The 24012-nt window shown below is 39.6% G+C and overlaps 1 protein-coding gene across 1 annotated transcript in view; it reads left to right on the forward strand.

Annotated features, from left to right (window-relative positions):
* Positions 1–17216, forward strand: part of LOC112619490 (ceruloplasmin-like) — a 45316-nt gene extending 28100 nt beyond the window's left edge. The window contains exons 14-19 of the mRNA XM_025377504.1: positions 632–760; positions 2357–2463; positions 3657–3858; positions 6575–6714; positions 15673–15835; positions 16885–17216. Of these exons, the coding sequence (XP_025233289.1) occupies positions 632–760; positions 2357–2463; positions 3657–3858; positions 6575–6714; positions 15673–15835; positions 16885–16907 (764 nt within the window). The 3' untranslated portion in view covers positions 16908–17216. The remainder of the gene's footprint in view (positions 1–631; positions 761–2356; positions 2464–3656; positions 3859–6574; positions 6715–15672; positions 15836–16884) is intronic.
* Positions 17217–24012: the final 6796 nt, after the last annotated feature.

A 24012-nucleotide genomic window follows, 5' to 3' on the forward strand; every position in this document is an offset into this window, starting at 1 on the left:
CTTCAGGGCTCTAATTTTAGTAATTGTAGCACAGGTTTACAGAGTTCTTGCTGCTTATCTCATCTCAAAACCACCTGTGTTTCAGAAGTTTTCAGAGCCACTGATTCAATCTGCTTCCAAAGAGAAAGAAGATTTAAAATTAATTTTATACCTGTAGTTCTTGGCTTAGGATGAAAGGGAGAGAGTAAAATGAAGGTTTTTAGTCTGTAAGAGAGAAAATCACTTTGGCTCAATAAACAGGCCTTGCAGCTCCTTGCAATCCTCCAGTAGAATAAGGAGCAAGAGAATAAAAGCCTTGAAATTTGAGATTGGTCAACAAAGAATAGAAAGGGTTTCATCTTTAAATTGTATGTTTTCCTAAGCATAAACCGATGTTCATTAAAATAAGTTTTCTGGCAAAAACAAGACAAAACAAAAACTCATAAAATTCTCAATGATTTAAAAATTTCAGGCAAAAATCATGTCTCATAAATCAGCAGTGATCTACTTGTTAAATGTTTTTATTTCATTTGGCTGCATGTTAAGTAAAAGGATAAGAATAAGTCACTGTGTAAATACTTAAGAAGACAGATGACTCATAATTTAAAATAAATAACAATTATCCAGACATATTCCTTTTTATATTCCCTAGGTCCATTAATATTGCTCAACCCTGGTCAAAGAATTCAAATTATCTTTAAAAATAAAGCCTCAAGACCGTATTCTATCCATGCTCATGGAGTGAAAACAAATAATTCCACTGTTGTTCCAACTCAGCCAGGTAATTACTCTGGAAGAAAAAAAAAAATCCCCAAAGCTTTTATGCAGGACTACGAGGCTAATGTTCTTTTAAATATATGGGTGCAGTTCCAGATGAGAGAGACCAGTGGACTAGTAAGATGGGCCTGAAGAAAGCATTTGGCGGGGAAGTTCCTTCTGCAAGTCAAGTTTACTTCCAGATTGGGGCACCATGAGCAAAACTGTGAAGTGAAGGTTTGGTCTTCAGGGACCACCTCCCCAGTGTATCAATTTCTCCTCTAGATCCACCCTCCCTTCCACCTCTTTACCTGTCCAGCTGCCAGGTATTCTTATACTATATTCAATCTCTCCAACTAAGGTGCTAAAGTAGGAGTTGAGTACAAGATGCAATATGTGAGAAAGTAGGGGAGGATTGAGCCAATAAGAGGAAATGATGGACCCCATGTATTAACATTTCCATGAAATGGAATCACTGCTACACAGCATGCCATTCAACATAATTAACTCAGAAGAACATTCATATTTTTTAATAAAAAATGTCCATTAAGCAGACTCTGATATGAGGATTTGTGTGTAGATAGTGCTCTTGGAATCAGCTAATATGGAAAGAATGAGAAATGAGTAGGATTGGACAGGGAGTGAGGTTGAGCATAGATGCAGCCTCAACAGAAGTCACAGTCAACCCCACTCTGATGATAGGGTGACCCTCAGCTGTCCTAAGCTGGAGTGAGACAGCTGGGCTGTTACGTCCCTGCAGCAGTTATTAGATGCAATCTTGAGCAAGGTGGCTTTCTTCAGCCAAGTCTCTCTCTAAAGCAGGCTGACACCTGTAGGAGTGAAATGTTCTTCATTCTTGATTGGGGATCTAGGGGTGTCCTAGAATGTCCACAATAGTTGCTCACCAAAACAAGTAGTTTTGGAAATTCAGAGTATCAATGAAAGCCAAATTCAGAAAGAAATGATTTGTAAAGCAGAGGGACTGATGATAGACTTTGATGGTGGGCAAAATATTTCTTTTTGTTTTTAAAAACAGTCTTATGGTCTGTTGAGTCTCGTATTAAGGGAGTTTGCAAGTCAGCCCTCTGTTCTGATTAGTTAGGAAAGGATCTACTACATGCATTCCACAAACACTTCTGAGTACTCTACCTGCTATATGCCAGGCATTGTGTGGTGTACTGGAAGGCAAGGGTTAGTGCTAAGTAAATTGTTACAGATTTGGGAGCTGGGGTTAGGGTTGGTTAATGTCACAGGACTATAACTCCCATGGAGCTTTGGAAGTGGGAGACACAGGATTATGGTGGGGAGGGAGCAAAAGAACTTTACTGCAAGAATATAGAATTAAGATCCAATAGGACTAATATGCACAGCCTTGAGGTCAGGGAGGAGGTACATGTGATCCACACATTGGAAGGTTCAGAGCTGGGATTCAAGGCTTTGTCACATTGAGTAATTGCCACATTGACTAAGATCAGAAAGCAAGAAGTGAAACCAGAAGTGAAAGCTAGGACTATGCTGCCTACTATTTTTATAGCTTTAGTGTTTGCTCATCGTCTGGTTCTCCATAAAGAAGTCTGATTTTAAAAGCTCTATTTAAATACACTTCATTTGTCTATTTCAGGAGAGATTCAAATATATAATTGGCAGATACCTGATAGAACTGGTCCTACCTCACTGGACTTTGAATGCATACCTTGGTTTTACTATTCAACTGTATCTGTGGCTAAGGTAAAGTTTAAATCAAATAAGAGTTCTTATCCTATCTCCTCTTAGAAATTATAATGGAAGAAAGAAGGTGTTTATCATTGTTCTTAAAAATCTTAGTTCTGTGTAAACTTTCTATTAAGTAACTTAACTACTGTTCAGCTTTTATTCCTACATGGGTCTGCATTTTTCAAAAGCAAAATAAATTATTACATTATGGTTACTTAAGTTTATAATTCATTGCATAATCTCACTGTGAATTGAAAAATATAACTAATTATACAACAATAGACTATACTTTGTTCCACTGAATAGTATTTGAATTACAGAAAACAACATACTGTAAAGAATTTTAAAATTCAGTTGGATGTGGTGGCTGATGTCTATACAAAAAATTTTAAAATTAGCCAGGCACAGTGGCACGTGCTGTAGTCCTAGCTATGGGAGGCTGAGATAGGAGGATCGCTTGAGTCCAGGAGTTCAAGATTATGCTGAGCTATGGTCACACTATTGCCTAGGTGACACAGCAAGATTCGGTCTCTAAATAATAATAATAATAGTAACAATAGTAATAATAAATGAAGAATGGTATAATTCTATGATTAATAAGAAATGAATATATACATATTGTGTGTGTGTGTGTAGGGGGTGTATGTGTGTGTTTATATTTAAAACCCTCAATTATAGGGTTCAGGTTTATTTGCACTAAAAAAAAAAAACAGTGCAAGTGTTCTGTTTGAACTCTTATCTTGGCCCACTCTGTCTGGAACAAGAATCTACACAGAGATTTAATTCAAAAACAAAATGTAGACTCTCAACTAACATTTGCTGCAGGGGCAAAAGCACAAAGGTGAAGGGACTAACTCCTTTAGACTTCCTGCCAACCAACTTCAATGCCAGGAATTCTAATTAAAACCAAAATTCTTTTTTTATTAAAATGTCAAAAATAGAGCTAAATCCACTGAAAAATGTATCTAAAATCCCTTTCAGAGGTCTGGTGTTCTCTTTAGACTTCAACTCTAATGAATGAGGTTACAATTTTTCTTCAATCAAGCATTGAGCACGTCAAACATTTTGTTCCTCACTCTCAGAATCCTGATAATTAAAAACTCAGGATCTGACCTCATTAAAAACTAAAACTTGAATCTACCTCTTTTATTTTGTGAGGGAAAATGTTAGTTGTGGCCACAGTGAATGATCTTGCTTTGCCTCCTCAGGACCTTTACAGTGGACTGGTAGGCCCTCTGATTGTATGCCGCAAAGACATCAGCCCCAACATAGTTCACCGTGTTCTCCACTTCATGGTTTTCGATGAGAATGAATCCTGGTACTTTGAAGACAATATCAACACCTATGCTTCAGAGCCAAACAAAGTGGACAAGGAAGATGATAATTTTCAACTCAGCAACCACATGCATGGTAACATTCACTCACTGACTCACCAATGGTAACCCACAGGTTGCTCTGCACAAATGAAACAGACGAAAGGGCCTCACTCAGCACAGTTTATAGAATTCAACTACATAGGACTGGTATAGATCATGTAGACCAGGGGTCGGCAAATTTTTTCTGCAAGGGCCAGATAGTAAAGAAGTTAGGCTTGCAGGCCACATGGTCTCTGTCATAAGCCATACTCTACTCTGCCACTGTAGAACGAAAGTGGTCATAGACAATAGGAAAGCAAATGAAAGTGACTGAGAGCCAAAAATTTCATTTATGGATGCTGAAATTTTTATCTCATATACCATGTCAAGAAATAATATTATTTACCTTTTTTTTTCAACGATTTAGAAATTTTAAAACCATTCTTAGCTCATGGGCTGCAGTAACAGAGGCAGTGTGTTGGGCCTTGCCCATATGCCACAGACTACTGACTTTGCCAGCACAGCAAATGCTCATGCTTTCTAGAGCTATGCAGACAATGTAAAACCAGGAACATCAGCTGTCATTTCAGGAAGGCCTTACTACCATAATTTTCTAAGTATTTTGCCTGGATGAACACAGGGAGAGGTGGGGCTTGGGGCAAACCAAAGTGAACATGTTCCCACCCACCCTTCCATCACATTACCTTCACAGGCAGAAGTTTTGAAAACTTCATGCTCATCAACCAAAATTATTTTATAGGTTGACTGTGACTAGATGCATGTAGGTACATCTAGATGACCTCCCCCCATCTAGAATCACAGTAACAAGACAATTATTCCAATAGAAAGCACATAAACAATCTCACTTACTTTCTTAGCCAGGGAAACTTCTGGTCTTAGGCCGCTCAGCTGAGGGGGCTCAGAGATATGACTGGGTAAAAGATCCTTAACTAAGGCAAATTCAAATATAGTAATTTCCCACTTCTAAGGTTTTTTTTTTTTTTTCTTTTTTAGAAATATATGTAAATTTAAAGTTAATTCAAGGGTAACATCCATTTTACCAACAGTCTTTTTAATAAGTGTCATAGAGGGCACAAAGCACCTTGCAAGGCCCTAAAGAGATACAAAGGCCCATAATATGGGTCATCTGCCCTCATGTTGTTTACAGTCTAAGGGACGCCAGACTTGCGACAATCCAAGGAGTATGACGCGGGGTGGGATGCTGTCATGGGAATTTAAACACAGTGCAGTGCTTTAAATCCTTATTTGGAAGATTTGGAAAGGCTTCATGATAGGGAAGAGATATTCAAGTTGATTTTTTAAGGTTGCATAGGAGTCTGTCCACTTAGAAAAGGCGGGAAATGACATTCTGGGTAGATGGAAGAATGTGATCTAAGTCACATAGCACTTGGGAAGAAAGAGCCAACAGAATTGTGGAAGACCTCAAACACCTTGTTAAGAATTTAGACTTAATCTAAACCAGAGTTTCTTAACTTCCTGACCTTTTAGGTTAAATAACTCTTTGTTGTATGGAGTTATCCAGTGCATTGTAGATGTTTATCAGCATCTATATCCTCCACCTACTAGATGCCAGTAGCAGCTCCCCACAGGTTATGACAACTAAAAATATTTCTAGGCATTACCAAATGTCTCCTGCGGAACAAAATCACCTCCTGTAGAGAACCACTGTACTAAAGCACCAAGTATACTGAGCTAGGGATTGGTGGGGATAGATTTTAGGAATAACTCTGGCACTCATCTGGGCAATTGTACTCCAAGTATGGCCCAAGGACCAGCAGCATGAGCATCATTTGGGAGCTTGCTAGAAATACAGAATTTCAGGCTTCACAGACCTAAGTCAGAATCTGAATTTTAACAAAATCCCCAGGCCATATTCACATTAAAGTGTGAGAAGCACTAGTCTAGAGCAGTGTCTTCTAGTTTCTTCTATTACATCCCTCCATCAGCTGAAAGCATTAGAGTTTAGCCTCCATAGATATATTAGTTATAAATTATATACTTGCACCACTGTACCAATGCATTTTATACATTTTAAAAATGCACACGAAATAGCAAAGTAAAAAGAGGATATGTGTGTGTGTGTGTGTGTGTGTGTGTATGTGTGTATATATAATCTTCATATTTTATTTACATTACCCTTTGGAGACCACACCTATAGAGGATAAGAGGGGGCCCGGACCTCACAAATGGCCATTCCAGACATACAAGTGGCAGATCACAGAAGTTTGACTTAGGGCAGTTAAATAAGAATGCACGCTCTTAATATTTTTCTTTGTCTTTTATGGAGACAGGGTCTCACTATGTTGCCCAGGCTGTTCTTGAACTCCTGAACTCAAGTGGTCGTCTTGCCTTAGCCTCCCAAAGTGCTAAGATTAAAAGCATGAGCCACCGTGCCTGGCCATTCCTGATATTCTAAGCCTCTTGTGATAATTTTAAATACACAATTCACCAATATAAGTATGCTTAGCTGTGAAATAGTCAAATTCAACCCGATCATGTTAACACAAAGTCAGTGCCTGATTTCCTTGGGCAAAACAAACTCAGAATTAGACACATCCATGAATGGATGTCTTGGTCACATTTAACAGCTTCCTCAGGCTGGTTTTAAAATCCCCATTGCTTCTGAAAACATTCATGATATTTTCTATAAGGATGATTATGCTTTTATAAAGTGGTTATTTTTAAAAATCCCACATTATTTTAAATCCTTGTTGAATATAATAAACTGTGCCTTTCCCTGCCACCCACAGCAATTAATGGAAGACTGTTTGGAAATAACCAAGGTCTAACATTTCACGTTGGGGATGTAGTGAATTGGTATCTGATTGGCATGGGAGATGAAGCTGACGTGCACACAGTTCACTTTCATGGCCATAGCTATGAATACAAGGTAAGAGCCTTCGATGGGTCCATATACTGTGAGGCCTTGTAAACCAGTTATGGAGTAGTATGGCAGGATAACAGGGCTGGAAAGAAAATGACCAAGTCAGAAATTTGATCCATATCATCTATATCAGGTACAAGAAAATAATTATAATTTAGCTCTTTATATCCCATGGACACTTGATAAATGCTGACCAAAGAATGAAATGCCAACCAAAGAAAGAGATTCTCACTCTAATCTATTGTTAGTTAATAGATAAATAAGACTTTTATAGTCATTTCAAGTTTTTCACTTTTCTATCCCAACTTAAAAAAATTTTTTATGCCCTCAGTAACATAAAGAAAAATACTCTGAATGCTCATATGCATTTTGCCACATTAGCTTTCTCTTCTATGTTTTTTTCTGAATGCAATTCAAAGTATGTTGCAAACCTTGTCACTCTTTACCCCTAAATACTGAATCATCCCTAAGAATAAGGATAGTCTCCACCCCAACTACAATAAAATGATCACACCCCCAAATTAACATTAATTCAATAATATAGTCTAATGTATAATCCGTTCAAATATCCCAAGTCGTCCTAAAAATGCTCCGTATAGCTGCTTTTTGTTTTTTTTTTTAAACCTAGGACCTGATCAAGATGCATACATAGCATTTGGTTGCCATTGCCATACCGTTCCTAAAATCTGAAGAGATCCCCTTGCCTTTTAAAAAAATTCCTCCCTCATAACATTTCATTTTTGAAGGGTCCAGGCCAGTTGTTTTGTAGAATGTTCCATATTCTACATTGGCCTCATAGTTTCCTCATGATTGGATCCATGTTTAACAAATTTGCCTAGAACACCACAAAGGTGATGTTGTATGCTCCCCATGCATCGCATCAAGAGGTACATGATGGCAATAGGTCCTCATATTGCTGAGGCTAAGTTTAAGAACTTGATTAAGGTGATTCTGAGAATATAGGAATAAAAACCATATCAAAGTGATTTTCCTGTTCTCTCACTCAAAATCAGTTACACAGAAGACTTCTTTGATCTCTGGTCACAAATAAGTGTGTGGAGATTTCCCTCCCTCTGCAACCAATCAATCAGTTCCGCATTGGACACCAGCTAGGTGTCCTCCAATTCAATTTTGACACTATCTACCTGAATACATCGTCAGATCCCACAGGTTGAGAGCTCAGTTCTACAAGGCTGCCCCCACTTCCAATGCCAATCATAAGCTCCAGGTTGTTCTCATATGCTTCTGTGCAGCAGGCTATAAATTGGGATTCCTATGACCCCCTCCTTGAATTCAATTAATTCCCTAGAATGACTTACAGAATGAAGGGAAATACTTGCTTACATTTACTGGTTTATCAAAAGGATATTAGAAAGTGTATTAATGAATACCAGGTGAAGAGATGCTAGGGTAAGGTATGGGAGGAGCACATGTAGCTTCTATCCCCTCTCCAGGTGAGCTACCCTCCAGGAAGCACATGTTTGGCTATCTGGAGCCTCTCTGAATCCTGTCCATTTGGGTTTTTATGGAGGCTTCATTACACAGGCATGATTGATTAGATGATTGGCCATTGGTGATTAACTTAACCTTCAGCCTCTCTTCCCTCTCCAGAGGTTAGGGAATGTGGCTGAAAGTCCCAATCCTCTAATCCTGCCCTGGTCTTTCTGGTAACCAATCCTCACTGTAAACCAAAAATAAAATTCTAAGCCTCCCAAACAATTGAAAAATTGAATAAAATTCTAAGTATCCTCTAGACCAAGTGCATTCCTAAGTTAACCTGAAGAACTAATTCAGGCCACGATGGGAAGTGAGGGTTGGATATGACTCATTTTACTCTCCACCCTTTGGAATTCATTCTTAGCTGACCAGCATTAACATTAAAATGAAGACCTTAAGACTGAAAGAACAGACTCTTTGTAGTAATAAGATACCAACATGACAGTTAGCAGGCCCTAAATTAGGAAATCAAAGTATTTTACCCTAAAATATATTTCTTTGACATTTTTTGAAACAGCCCTGCAAATCTAACTGTTATGGGGAAAATCTGCATTCTGCAGAGAATCCTCTTCCCTTTCCAGGTCTTTTTCCTGATCCAGGAGAGAATGAACTTACAAGAGTCTGGTACTTTTTTTTTTTTTTTTTTTTGAGATGGAGTCTCGCTCTGTCGCCCAGGCTGGAGTGCAGTGGCATGATCTCGGCTCACTGCAAGCTCCGCCTCTCAGGTTCATGCCATTCTTCTGCCTCAGCCTCCTGAATAGCTGGGACTACAGGTGCCTGCCACTACACCTGTCTAATTTTTTTGTATTTTTAGTAGAGACGGGGTTTCACTGTGTTAGCCAGGATGGTCTGGATCTGCTGACCTCATGATCTGCCCACCTTGGCCTCCCAAAGTGCTGGGATTACAGGCATGAGCCACCATGCCCGACTGGTTTGGGATGAATTTCTTAAAATGGATTTCTAATTTGATCATGCTGTGGTCTGGGTGACTGTTGTAGTTTTAATTATTTTTGCATTTGCTAAGGAGTGTTTTACTTCTGATTATGTGATCAATTTTAGAGTTAAGTACCATGTGGTGATGAGAAGAATGTATATTCTTTTGTTTTTGTGTGGAGAGTTCTGTAGATATCTGTCAGGTCTGCTTGATCCAGAGCTGAGTTCAGGTCTTGAATATCTTTGTTAAGTTTCTGTCTTCATGGTCTGTCTAATATTGTTAGGAGGGGGTGTTAAAGTCTCCCACTATTATTGTGTGGAAGTCTAAGTCTTTTTGTAGGTCTCTGAGGACTTGCATGATGAATCTGGGTGCTCTGTATTGGACACATATATATTTAGGAGAGTTAGTGCTTCTTGTTGAATTGAACATTTTACCATATGTAATCCCCTTCTTTGTCTTGTTTTATTTTTGTTGGTTTAAAGTCTGTTTTGTCAGAAACTAGGATTGCTTTTTTCTGTTTTCCATTTGCTTGCTAAATTTTCCTCCATCCTTTTATCTCAAGCCTATGGGTGAAGATTAGTGTGTGAATTTGATCCTGTCATCATAATGCTAGCTAGTTATTTTGCAGACTTGTTTATGTGGCTGCTTCATAAACCACTATATGGTTGCTTCATAGTGTCACTGGTCTCTGTACTTCACTGTGGTTTTATAGTGGCTGGTAATGGTTTTGTCTTTCCATATTTAATGTTTCCTTCTGGAGCTCTTGCAAAGCAGGGTGGTGGTGACAAGTTCCTTCTGCATTTGCTTGTCTGAAAAGAATCTTATTTTTCCTTCACTTATGCAGAAGCTTAGTTTGGCCAGATATGAAATTCTGGGTTGGAAATTCTTTTCTTTAAGAATGTTGAATATTGGTCACTGATCTCTTCTGGCTTATAGGGTTTCCACTGAGAGGTCCACTGTTAGTCTGATGGGCTTCCCTTTGTAGGTGACCTGGCCTTTCTCTCTGGCTGCCCTTAACATTTTTTCTTTCATTTCAATCTTGGAGAGTTTGATGATTTTGTGTCTTCGGTTGATCTTCTCATGGAGTATCTTACTGGGGTTCTCTGTATTTCCAGAATTTGAATGTTGGCCTGTCTTACTAGGTTGGGGAAGTTCTGGATGATATCCTAAAGAATGTTTTCCAATTTGGTTCCATTCTCCCCATCTCTTTCAGGTACCCCAATCAGTCATAGGTTCAGTCTTTTTATATAATCCCGTATTTCTCAAAAGTTTTATTCATTCCTTTTTATTCTTTTTTCTCTCTTCTTGTCTGCCTGTCTTATTTCAGAAAGATACTCTTCAAGCTCTGAGATTCTTTCTTCCATTTGGTCTATTGTACTATTGTTACTTGTGATTGCATTGTGAAGTTCTCGTGTTGTTTTTCAGCTCCATCAGGTCAGTTATGTTCCTCTCTAAACTGGCTATTCTGGTTATCAGCTCCAGTATTGTTTTATCATGATTCTTAGTTTCTTTGCATTGGGTTACAACATGGACCTTTAGCTCAGTGAAGTTTGTTATTACCCACCTTCTGAAGCCTACTTTTGTCAATTCAGCCAACTCAGCCTCAGCCCAGTTCTGTGCCCTTTTTGGAGAGGTGTTGTGGTCATTTGGAGTAGAAGAGGCACTCTGGGTTTTTGAGTGTTCAGCATTTTCATGTTGATTTTTTCTCATCTTTGTGGATTTACCTTTGATCTTTGAGGTTGCTGACCCTTGAATGAGGCTTTTAAGGGGTCTCGTGTCGTTGTTGTTTTCTCTTTGTTCTCTTTGTTTATTTTTAACAGTCAGGCCACTTTTTCATAGGGCTGCTGTGGTTTGCTGGGGGTCTGCTCCAGACCCTAGTTGCCTTGGTTTTTCCTGTACCTGGAGGTATCAACAGTGAAGACTGCAAAACAGCAAAGATGGCAGCCTGATACTTCCTCTGGAAGCTCCATCCCAGAGGGGTACTAACCTGTTGCTGGCCCGAATGCTCTTGTAGGAGGTGTCTGGAGACCCCTGTTGGGAGGTCTTGCCCAGTCAGGAGGAACAGGTTCAGGGACTTACTTAAAGCAACAGTCTGGCTGCTTTTTGGTAGGGCAGGAGTGCTGCATTGCTGGGGACCCTTCCTGGACTCTTCAGAGCCAGCAAGGTGGAATGGCTGAGTCAACTGAACTGCAGAGGTGGGTGGCAGCTGCCCATTTCCCTGGGAGTTCTGTCTCAGGGAGAGGTCAGAGTTCCGTCTGTATAACCCTGGCTAGAGTTGCTGAAACCCCTGCAGGGAGGCCTCGCCCAGTAGGAGGAATGGATCAGGGTTCCACTTAAAGAAGTAGTTTGGCCATGTATGATCTGGCAGAGTGACGGTGCTGTGTTGTAGGGGATCCCTCCTCATCCGGACTGCCTGGGCTTTCCAGAGTTGGCAGGCTGAAACAGCTGAGTTGATTGAACCACAGAGATGGTGGTTGTCCTTCCCCCTAGGAATTCTGTGCTGTCCCAGGCAGTTTCCAACCTGTTTCCATTGGCTGCCTGGAATTCAAAGCCAGTGGGTCTTAACTTGTGAGGTGCCATGGAATTGGGGCTTGCAGAACAATGCTGCTTGGCTCCTTGGATTCAGCCCCCTTTCTAGGGGAATGTATGGATGGATCTCCTGACTTGCCAGGATTCCTGGGACTGGAGTATATAAAACTTCTGCGTCTCTGTGTGTGACTCCATGGCTGCTCTGCTGAGTCCATACAGTTTTGTGTATGGGGCCAAGGCCCTAATGGCATGGGCTCATGAGGGGATCTCTTAATCCTCAGGTTGCAAAGATCCATGGGAGAGGCATGGTTTCCTGGGTGGTGTCACAAAACCACTCACCACTTTCTTTAGCTGGGGTTGGGAGTTCCTTTGGCTCCATGCCACTCCCACATGGCTGTCGCCACACCCTGCTTTTGTTCATTCTCCATGGATCCGAGTGGTTTGCCTAGTCAGTCCCAATGCAAGAACCTGGATATTTCAGTAGAAGTTGCTGAATTCACTTGCTTCTTTCATTCCTCTCCGCGAGTGCTGCAGACTACAGCTGCTTCTAATAGGTCATCTTAGCCCCTCCCCCACACTTCTTTACAATTGTTATCATGACCACTTTTGACTCATCATTTCTTTATGATAAGTATTTTAAATTTTATCCTTCCTCTTTCAGTTTCCAAGTTTGTATCATTCATTAATGTCTACTTAAAGAGCTTTTCATTTCTTCATCCTAATTCCTTATGTAAACATTAATGTATAATTTAGGATCAATTATATTCTCTGTGTTTCACACCTTAGACATTTAATCCAACCACTAGGCATTAGTACAGTTCACCTTTTCCACACAGATAAAAGTTTCAGATAAAGCTTTCCTGAATTCCAGATGTATTATGTTAATAGCTTCTTTAATGCAGTGTCTATCGTACAAATAACTTAGATAAGCAAGCACCTTTTGGTTTGCACAAAGCCTTATTGGTGTGCTGCTTTATTTCCCACCATTTAATGAACACATTTATTCCTCTTAAATTTATTTTTGGCATAAAAACTCTTTATTACGGAGAATTTTATATAGTAAACAGAATAATGTAACGAAACTCTATTACCCAAATCTAATCACCGTAAACTCACTACACTTTCATCTACACTCCCCATTTTTTTTAAAGCAAAAGCCTATATATTAGGATTACTCATTTCATAAGTGTTTATATTAAAGACTTTTAAAATTGGGCCAAAAGAGGGCTGGGTGTGGTGGCTCACGCCTGTAATCCCAGCACTTTGGGAGACCAAGGTGGGCAGATCACAAGGTCAGGATATCGAGACCATCCTGGCTAACACGGTGAAACCCCATCTCTACTAAAAATACAAAAAATTAGTCAGGCGTGGTGGCAGGTGCCTGTAGTCCCAGCTACTTGGGAGGCTGAGGCAGAAGAATCACTTGAACCCAGGAGGTGGAGGTTGCAGTGAGCCAAGATCACGCTGCTGCACTCTAACCTGGGCAATAGAGTGAGACTCTGTCCAAAAAAAAAAAAAAAAAAAAAAAATTGGGCCAAAAGAGATATTTAAAATCTGGTCATCATGTTTTACAGATTATCTGATTTTGTCAAATATAATAGTTCAGTCCAGCAAATGCCTCTAACATGCCTAGAACCATGCTAAGTGTTGCATGGAGCTGAAAGGAAATCAGAATTGTTTTTCAGGGACAATTGCAGGGAAATTATATGAAGCATTAACAAAATAGGGAACTTTCCTACAAGCAGGAAGTGATAGAAGTTAGATTTAAACCCCGGCTCTCACTCTAGAGTCTGAACTCTTTGGTGCTTCACAAAACTGCCTCCCTTAAGTATAATCCTATTTATACCACAGAGCCTAGTATCACCGGCTCTCAACTTTAACCACTCACTCTAAACCCATTGCAGGATATATCTAGTCTCCCACCTTGAGGCAGAATACTATCACACCAGCATCTATGCAGACACTGGGCTCTATTCCCTGAAACTCCCAGGGCAGTGAAGCAGCCCTCTGTGGTTACTAACTGAGTTCTGGGACAAGCCAGCCAGTCACAGCTTGGTCCCTAAAGCTACAGTCTGCTTGGGTGCCAGGGCTCTAGGTATATTTTTCATATTTACTGATGCTTTGGACATTGTCAATTTGTAGTTAAATTTTTTTTTTTCGTACTGTTCTCTATATTTTTCTGATATCCAAAAAGTGTATCCTAGGTCATCTGTATTATTTTCACTTTAGTTGCAAAATTAATGTTCCTAAATAACCATGGCTAGAGCTCCAACTCTGCATCCAGTAAGAAACAGCTCAGTCTTTCTCCTGTCTGCCTTCTGATATCTGCAGGGAGTCTTGAGAGCTTAAATGTCTTCTATTCACCCCAACTCTAACTTCCTGCTTCTGCTCATCTCCCTTGCCTCTCAACTCCTGTGGCTGGTATTTTTTCATATCTGTGTGCAATTCCAAACATGGAGCACATCCCATTTCCTTTGGTACTCTTAAGCAACTACGAAATCAAGGTCATTGTGAGTCACAGACTTTTAGTGAAAGAGTGGGGATAAATGAAGTTTTTTTTCCAGTGCTACATAATGAAAGCACTTACCATTTGATGTTAGATGCCCCACCCCCAATTACCCTTTCACCAGCATCACTGAGAGCCTCTAGCTCATTTGCCTTTTACGCTCACCCTCAGGACTTGTTTCTCCACATTTTTCCTCTCTAGACTCTCTGGCATCCCTTCTCTCCTCAAATTATTCAGAACTCTTGAGCTGCAGTTCCCCAACCCACCCCTACCACCATCCTCCAAATACTTCTCATTTTATTTTGTAGAGCAATTCACCTTCCTTTTAGTTTCTTTCAATCCATCTGGACTAGGGCCTAGGACTTCATCTCTAAAACTCTAAGCAGCCTATAGAGATAGTTTCCTAAACATTAGGTTCTTTGCTTAGGAGAGAAATTAGCTAAAAAGTGCCCTTAGCCCTCAGCCCTCAGCCCTCAGTCCTCAGCTCCAATCTCCAGAAGGCAGACTTGGTTGCAGATGCCAAGGGAGCTCCTCCTCCCTTCTCCTCCCTTTCCCCTTCTCTTTCCTGTAACAATGAGTTTTTCTGATTAGCTGCATCTCAAGAAATGACAATCCTTCACATCAACATGTTATGTCACATCAACATAACATCTTGAGTTAGAAATATGTCAGTTAGAACCTTTGGGATTTGAGACTAGAAGTTCTCTGAAATCTAGAGTGCTCAGTGGTGTGAGACATTGGCAAGTTTCTGACACTAGTACTAACTACAGGTACCCTTGTAGAGTGAAACATTTTCTTTGTGTTCTACCTAACACTGGAATGTTCTGGGACTTACTTCTCCAAAGCCTCAAGTGTACTCAGAGAAGAGAACAGAATAGCTTTAATAGCTTAATCCTTCCCTTTCCTTCCCTTCCGTTCCTTTCCCTTCCCTTCCCTTCTCTTCCCTTCCTTTCCTTTGCTTTCCCTTTTCTCTTCCCTTTTTTTCTCCTTCCCCTCTCCTCCCCTCCCCTCCCTTCTCTTGGCTTCAACTCCCTTCTCTTGCCCTCCACTCCCTTCCCTTCCCCTTCCCTTTCTTTTTCCTTTTCAGATGGCATCTTGCTCTGTCACCCAGGCTGGAATACTGGAGTGCAGTGGCATGATCATAGTTTACTGCAGCCTTGAACTGAGCTCAAGCAATCCTTCCACCTCAGCTTCCCAGGTAGCTGGGACTATGGGCACGCACCACCGCCTGGCTAATTTTTAAAATATATATTTTTTTAGAGATGAGGAGCTTGCTATGTTGCTCAGCCTGGTCTTGAACTCCTGAGCTCAAATCATCCTCCCCTGCCGCCCCAGCTTCCTAAGTGATGGATTACAGACATAAGCCACCGTGCCCAGCCCAGCACCTAATGCTTTCTAATTGTCACCTAATTAGGTATATCAGAATTTGGGAATTACAGCAAGTGGTAGAGTGACATCTTTTAGAAGCCATGTAATGGTGTTTAATCTCCTTGTTAAGGATTGGGGAGTGTATCGATCTGATGTTTATGACCTTCCTCCTGGGGTCTATCGAACTGTAAAAATGTATCCAAGAGATGCTGGAACCTGGTTATTTCATTGCCATGTTTTTGAGCACATTGGTGCTGGAATGGAAAGCACTTACACTGTACTTGAAAGAAAAGGTAAGATCCATTGGCTAAATTAATTAGAAGTGATATTTAAACAAATGTAGTATTTCTATAATATTATAAATGCATTGTACAGTCACATAATGTGATGTGCCACTCATTCATTCAAAGATTACTATTTGGAGATGACCAAGATACTCTAGTTTTATTTTCTTTGTAAAACTCAGATAACTTTTCATGATCTGATAAAAGATACTCCAGAGTTAAATGTAATTTCCAGATTCACATAAGATATACATTATAAGGTATAAACAGACAATTCATAGAAGATCAAAAACAAATATCTTTTGAACCTATAAAAATATCCAAACTTGCCAATAATCAAATCACTTCAAAATCACATTGAAGCAACAATACAATACCTTTTTGAGTATATTTTGGCAAATATTTATCTATTTTTAATGATAGCATCAATAACAGTGCAGTGAGATAGGGTGCATTGCATATACTTTGGTGGATGAGTAAATTGGTTCTGCAGATCTTGCAGGAACCTAAATCATGATCCCCATATTTTGACTCAGTATTTCCACCTGGCATTTGATCTCAGAAAATTATCAACAATGAAGAAAAATATGTATCACCACATTATTTTATGCTAATGGAAAACCGAAAACAAGCAAATGATATATGTAATGTGTGTAAAAATTGCAACATATCATCTAAAATATCCAACTTTAAAAATTATGTCTTAAAAATTTTAATCAGTAAATGCTTATAATACCATATTGGGTGGCAAAAAAAGCAGTCTACAAAATAGTATCTGAAATATATATATGAAGACTGAATAGAAATTTAGTGAGATGTTACTGATGACTCTCTCTAGGTAGTGAAATTATTAGTGAGATTTATTAAGAAAATAATAAGAAGATATGTATTAAGAAAGAATAAATCTCACTAATAATCTGTTTCTTCCAAGGTTTCTGTAAAGTTTAAATTACTTTCAAAATTAGGAAACCTATTGAACATATATATCATACACTATTTAAAATATACCATGCAGCTCTCAAGTTATGTGAATATTTTCTCTGTGGGGCTCTTTGCAGGGCTGATGGAGCGGAGCCTCTGAAACAGAGAAAGGAGTGTCTGCATGAACAGTTTCTCAGAATCTTCTCTCAATATCAGGACTACGTTTGTCAACAAAACCAAAAACTGATTAGCCACCAATATAATTTTTACCTACAACATCCTACTAATGTCAATAATATCATTATTGATACAATTCTAATAATCATTACCCTTATTCCTATCAGTGTTCATGCACATTCTTAGTAAAAGAGACTTTGGTGTGCTGTCCATGAAATAAATCCCCCACTGCTAACACTCTTTCTTTGGGAAAGTAGATTTTGCATTTCAAAGAATATAAAGTCAAATTTGATTGGATTTATAGGTCATCTGTTCCCACAGAAGGGTGATATTGATGTTGCTATTAACTTAGTAAGTAAACTTTTTGTGGCAAAAGTGATGGTAATCATTTTAAGGATGTTCCTAAGACTAATATATATTTTGTGTTTATTCCTTAAATGTATGCAATCATTTTGGTTTAGTATTTTAACTTAGAACTACATGCTATTATGTAATATTATCTATTTTTGAAACTTCCTTTTCTACAGCATAAATATTTGATATGATATGAATATTGACAAGCTGACAAACCAAGGTAAAGCTGCCAAAGAAGAAAAACTCCAGGGACAAAGGAGTCTGGGAGGAACCAGCTAAAGACTTTCATGACAATGTGCCAGGAAAAGTAGTTTGAAATAAAAGTTTTCTTAGTAAGTTTTGTGTGAGAGCTGCTTCTTGTTTTCATAAATTGACCCTGAAGTGGGGTCTGTATTGTGAGTGATGTAATAAGGTTTTAACAAATGCAATGGGGGTAGGTAGGAGAGACAAAGAGAGCAAGAGCAAAGTCTTGCTCAGTTATAAAATGTACCAAATGTATGCAACCCAAGACTTTACCCTAGACTGCAACATTTGTAAACCTTTAAAAAATTTAAATTCTCATAGCATGTGTAAGCATTTAAATCAATCTTTGAAATGCAAATCTATATATTATATTGTGCCTTAGGATTGGAAGATGATAGATTACAGAATATATAATTTTCAGTTTTCCAGAACAAAAAAAAAGGTGGGGCTGGGGGGGGGGAGCCGGGGGACTCAAGTTCTGAGCTCATATCTGGCAGTACTAAGCAGTTAGGATGTGTTCTATAAGCAACAGAAAACCCAGCTAAGAGAGAATTATCAGTGCTGTTTGTCTTCTATAATAAAAAAGTTTGGAGATAAGTGGCTGCTAGGATTGGTTTAGCAATTTTTTAAGACAGAATCTCACTCTGTTGCCCAAGCTGGAGTGCAGTGGCATGATATTGCCTCACTGTAACCTCCACCTCCCTGGTTCAAGCAATTCTCCTGCCTCAGTCTCCCCAGTAGCTGGGACTACAGGTGTGCACCACCACACCTGGCTAATTTTTGTATTTTTAGTAGAGACAGGGTTTCACCTTGTTGGCCAGGCTGGTCTTGAACTCCTGGCCTCAAGTGATCCACTCGCCTCGGCCTCCCAAAGTGCTGGGATTACAGGCATGAGCCACTGCACTCAGCCTGGTTTAGAAATTTGATGATATGAGGGCCAGTGTCTTTAATTCCCTTGGCCTTTTCCTCATAATTGTTGCCTCACGGTTGCAAAATGGTTGCTGCAGCTCCAGATATTACATCCACATTGAAGGCAGAGAAGATGGAAAAAGGGGGAGCATCAGTCACATCTGAGGAGACACCAGCCAATTTCTGCCTTTGTCTTATTGGTCAAAACCATTATTAGCTGGCTACTCCTAACTGCAGAGGAGACTGGAAAAGAATTTTGTAGCCTCTATCATGAAAGGAACAAGGGAGACTGGGTTATAAATGTCTTGTGAGTTGGCTAACAGCCTTTTCTTTAGACAATAAGTAAGAATACTTGAAATCAGAGCTTGGTTAAACAAGAGTTCAGGTTTTTACTTTCTAGCTTCTTAGCTGTGTAGGCAGTACATGAAAACCTGGAGTGTAATCAAGCAAATTCTTGATATTATATCATTTCACTCCAAAATACTCCACTATGTATCTCCAGCATAAAATAACTTTTAAAAAGTAATATAGTGGCTGGGTGTGGTGACTCATGTCTGTAACCCCAGCACTTTGGGAGGCCGAGGCAGACGGATCATGAGGTCCAGAGATGGAGATCATCCTGGCCAACATGGTGAAACCCTCTCTCTACTAAAAATACAAAAATTAGCCAGGCGTGGTGGCACATGGCTGTAGTCCCAGCTACTCGGGAGGCTAAGGCAGGAGAATCACTTGAACCCAGGAGGCAGAGGTTGCAGTGACCTGACATCACACCACTGGACTCCAGCCTGGCAACAGAGCGAGACTCTGTCTCAAAAAAAAAAAAAAAAAAAAGTAATATGGTAAAAATGCTATTATAAAATCAGACAAAATTAGCAGTAATACCTCATTATTTGATATTAAAACTATTAAGAACTTATGAAATATGGATGCAAGTAACTCCCTCCATAGAAACATTCAAGTCTGAGATTTTCAAAGGTGCTGATAAAACTAGAGCATTCTTTAAGGAACTGCAAAAGATATTGCCCAAATTACACCAAGAATGTTTAATTAACTCATTCATTCTTTCATTTAAGAACACAGTTCCAAACTTTGACTTATCAGGTGGACGAAGTATGATTTAGTAAATGGAGTTGAATGGAAGGGTAGTAATCTGTATGAATTCTTAACAGAAGAGATTCAAAGACTAAGAATGTGTCAATGGAATGTGTCACCTGCACAGCTGTTGGAAGGTGCTCTTATTCTAATAATGAGTACCCAGTATTTACACAGAAATCATGTTAATTTTTAAAATGTCAAAGAAAAAAGAAAAGAAACATGCTTTAAGAGTATCTTCCCTTTTGTGAACAAGATCATGTCCTCTGCAGGGACATGGATGGAGCTGGAAGCCATTATCCTCAGCAAACTAACGCAGGAGTAGAAAAACAAACACTGCATGCTCTCACTTATAAGTGGGAGCTGAACAATGAGAACACATGGGCACAGGGAGGGGAACATCACACACGGGGGCCTGTCGGGGGGTGGGGTAAGGGGGAGGGTGAACATTGGGAAAAATAGCTAATGCATGCGGGCTTAATACCTAGATGATGGATTGAAAGGTGCAGCAAACCACCATGACACACATTTACCTATGTAACAAACCTGCACATCCTGCATATGTACTCCAGAACTTAAAATACAAATTAAAATTAATTTACAAAATTAATTTCTAAAAAATACCTACCCTTTTGCTCAAACTCTATACTTGGGAAGGAAACTGTGTTCCATAATACAATTTTCTGAGTGAATCTATAAACAAGGACGGAATGCCTCCAAATTGAAAAAAAAACAATAATATAAATGATATAAATTATGGCTATTATGCTTTATTATACTTTAATTTTACATGAATTATTTAACTTTATTAATGAATAATGATTTACTCTCCAAGCTATTCACAATCAATCAGCGCCTTTAAACCCAGTCACCTTTAAGTAAACTGACAAAACGAAGGTTTGGAATCTACCATGTGACAACCCCAACCCAGGCAAACTCCTTCTAGAGTGCAGACAGACTGGGAAGCCCGGCCTGGAGCTACTCCGGTGCTTTCCCACATGGCCCTCTATAGTGTGCTGTGTCTTCTGCTTCCAGGGGAGCCATGACTAGCAGTAAGCTTTTCTCTCAATGGCATTGGCCTCTCAGAATTGTCACTCAGTCACGTTTTGTACATTAAGACCCGGACACAAATCAGTGTTAAGAGCTATGCAGTGTATAGAACCCTCACATGGGGTCAAAGCAAGAGAAAATGGGCCAGGGGTGTTATGAGAGGAGAGCGTTTCAAGAAAGTCATGCATTAAATTTCTGTGTAGTCAAAGTAGTGAATGAAGTTATTCCTTTAAAAAGGGTTGTTCTTCAATCTTTTTAAAAATTATATTATTGTGGTTCTATTTCATTTTTGATAAATCACATGCTTTGATTTCTATAACAGTCAAGGTAGTGCGAGAACAAGAATGAAGGATTCAGCTACATTCTTATGCTGTTTTTTTAAAGTCTCTTTCCCATAGTACTACTGTATGTTAAGGCTTTCTGTATGTTAGAGTCTGGGCTTTCTCTCTTCCCTTGCCTGGGACCATTTTACATCCCAGGAGCTGACGACTAGGGCCATGACCCCATTAATGTGCAGCCAAAGGGGGATGGTGACATGACTGAAGACCTATCTGACAGATCATTTCCAAAATAGTCATGACCTGACCGATAGGGGAGAATAGTATCAGCAATGCTCACACTGTGCTAGGGCAAGTCAGTGTACTCATTAGCAAAGTCTGTACGTGACCACACTCACCTCTAAAATTCCAGAGTTACACAATTTCCTGTGAAAAAGAAAGCAGCATGGTTATCTGTCCAATTGGTTATAGTCAGAATGACCTGCTATTTTGTACTTAAGAGTCTCCAGCTGTCACAAAGTGAAGGACAGTTCTCGATGGTTTCCTAATAATTCTGTTGGCATGGAGTAGAGGTTAAGAGCCAGTTCTCAAGGGTCAGCAAAAAATGGAACTAGAAGGTATATACAGGAATAGTGGCAGTAAAGAGAGATTGCATCCTGCCAGACAGAAATAAACAGAGGGGATATTCTCTAAAGAAGGCAGCTTCCTTGACGTTAGCCATCCACAGTCTCAGAATCGTGATTGCCAAATGCAGGTAAGATTCACCCAGTCCAGAAATCCTTAAGATGACCAAAAAAAAAAAAAAAAAAAAAAAAAGAAAATGTGGAAAATGATTAAAACTTCTGTTACATAACTGTACTCAGGTTACTAAGCTGTTAACTTAGACATATACTTGTTGTTTATAACAAAGATATACCCTGGGATTCTGAGGTAAAAACCTTTTGACAAGCACAGCGAAGAGGACAGGCTGTTTCGCAGTCTAGATTCCTCTCTTTCTTGCAACGCTGTAAGTTTCCTAGGCTGCTTCTGGTGCCCCTCTGCTCCTTCTTGTCTCACCCCAGTCTGTGCTGTTGTGGTGCATTTCTTGAGTGCAGAAAACTCTCAACTGCAACATTATGCAAAGTTCATTTTAAAGTACTATCTCTGGAATCACTGTAATGAAGTTTGCAGTGCAAAATGACTCTGCTAATGGCTGAGCTTAATAGCTCCCAGAGGCTTCTCCCTCCTATTTTTATGTATGTATTTATTTATTTATTTATTATTTGTTTATTCTTTTGAGACAAAGTCTTGTCTGGCGCCCAGACTAGAGTGCAGTGGCGTGATCTAGGCTCACCACAAGTTCCGCCTTCCGGGTTCACACCATTCTCCTGCCTCAGCCTTCGGAGTAGCTGGCACTACAGGCGCCCCCCACCATGCCCAGCTATGTTTTTTTTCTTGGTATTTTTAGTAGAGACGGGGTTTCACCGTGTTAGCCAGGATGGTCTCCATCTCCTGATCTCGTGATCTGCCTGCCTCGGCCTCCCAAAGTGCTTGGATTAGAGGCGTGAGCCACCGCGCCCGGCCCCTCTCCCTCCTGTTTAAATAGTCCTAAGGCTCAGAGAATTCTCCCCACTTCCTGTCACATGCCCTTTGATGACAAGAGTAATTACCACAAAACAGAACAGAAATATGGACTGCATGACCTTTTTTGCGTTACACCATTAAATGTTCACAAGGGCACTGGTCACAGTGTTACTGTTTAACCGTTTCATTTCACCACCAATATGAGGGGTGTGCTATGCATACATTCTGGAACCTTCAACAACTATTTGAACAGGTTTGTTTGTTGGATGGTTGGTTGGTACAATTTGCTGAAACAAGTGACTTTGGGCATGGTTACTGTGCTCTGATCAACATCTTTCCATCCACAGGATTGGGGTGGAGTTTGCGCACTGAGTGAAAAATGAAACGCAAATGGCTGGGACAGTTGCTGGTTCACATCATGGCTTCATGCCAATTAGAAAAAACACTGCCCCCTTCCCCATGCTCTGGGGAGGATAAACGGCTGGAAGATGCCCCCTATCTGTGTGAACCATTAGGGAAAGCAGCTTCTTGCAAGGCACAGGGTTTGGCCAAGGGCAAACCTTGGCCGGGGTTGACATCTGGGCAAGATTTTAATCCCTCGTCAGTCCTCCCAGTGGACATGACAGCACAATTATTCAAGGCAGTCCTAGAAGGAGGTCTTGGGGCATCCTGGGCAACATGATTCAGTTTTCTGTATCATGCCATTTAGTTAAGGTTATTACCAGCTGGTGAGAGAAGCTCCTTCACCGTCTGCTTTAACATGGGTCATTTCAATTAACCTGAGATTTTCAGATGAGGAAACTGAGGCTGAGCTGAAGTATCTTACTGGAGGTCATGTGGTAGCATCAGATTTTGATCTTTACCCTGCTGTTTTCCCTAGCACTCCTTATTCTCCTTCTCTGATTTATTTTTCTCCATAGCACTTACCACTAATATTGTGTATTTCATTTTCCATTTTCATATTGTCAGTTTCCCCCAAGTAGAATGTAAGTTCCATGATGGTAGGTGTTTTATACACTGGCTGTATTCCCAATGACTAGAACAGAACTTGGCACACGATGAGGCTATTCAGTAATATTTTCTAAATGAATGAATTTTTCAAATATCAGGATGCTTTCTTCTATACCAATCTATTTCAACAAGTGACCTTTAGCAAATACACAATATTTTGAGGTATTTGAGAGAAAAAAAATTATACTAACACAGTGTCAACTGTTATCAGGATTTTCTTCAGCTAAAAAAGCCACTTCATACTTTTAGACATATACTTCCTGACTAAAAACAGGGTTTTAAAAAAAAGCCTTCCACCTTAAAATTCATGTCCACTTCAAAGAGAGAGATCTCACTCTTATATAATAAACTGGGGTACTTTCTATTTACTAAGACTAATCTTTGCTTCTGAAGACAGGTTTAGTTATGCTTGGTTTATTTGATGATTAAAATAAAGTTATTAGCCCCTGTTAGGCTCTGCTAGTTATTTGCATATAGCAATACAGAATGATCTGGTAAAGTTTTTATGCAGATGTGATCCAAGCTCATAAAATAGATACATTCTTCTAAATTAAATTGTTATTTTTGTTTACTTAAATTTGGCATGCT

This window comes from Theropithecus gelada, chromosome 2, assembly GCF_003255815.1.
Source record: "Theropithecus gelada isolate Dixy chromosome 2, Tgel_1.0, whole genome shotgun sequence".
Taxonomy (NCBI): domain Eukaryota; kingdom Metazoa; phylum Chordata; class Mammalia; order Primates; family Cercopithecidae; genus Theropithecus; species Theropithecus gelada.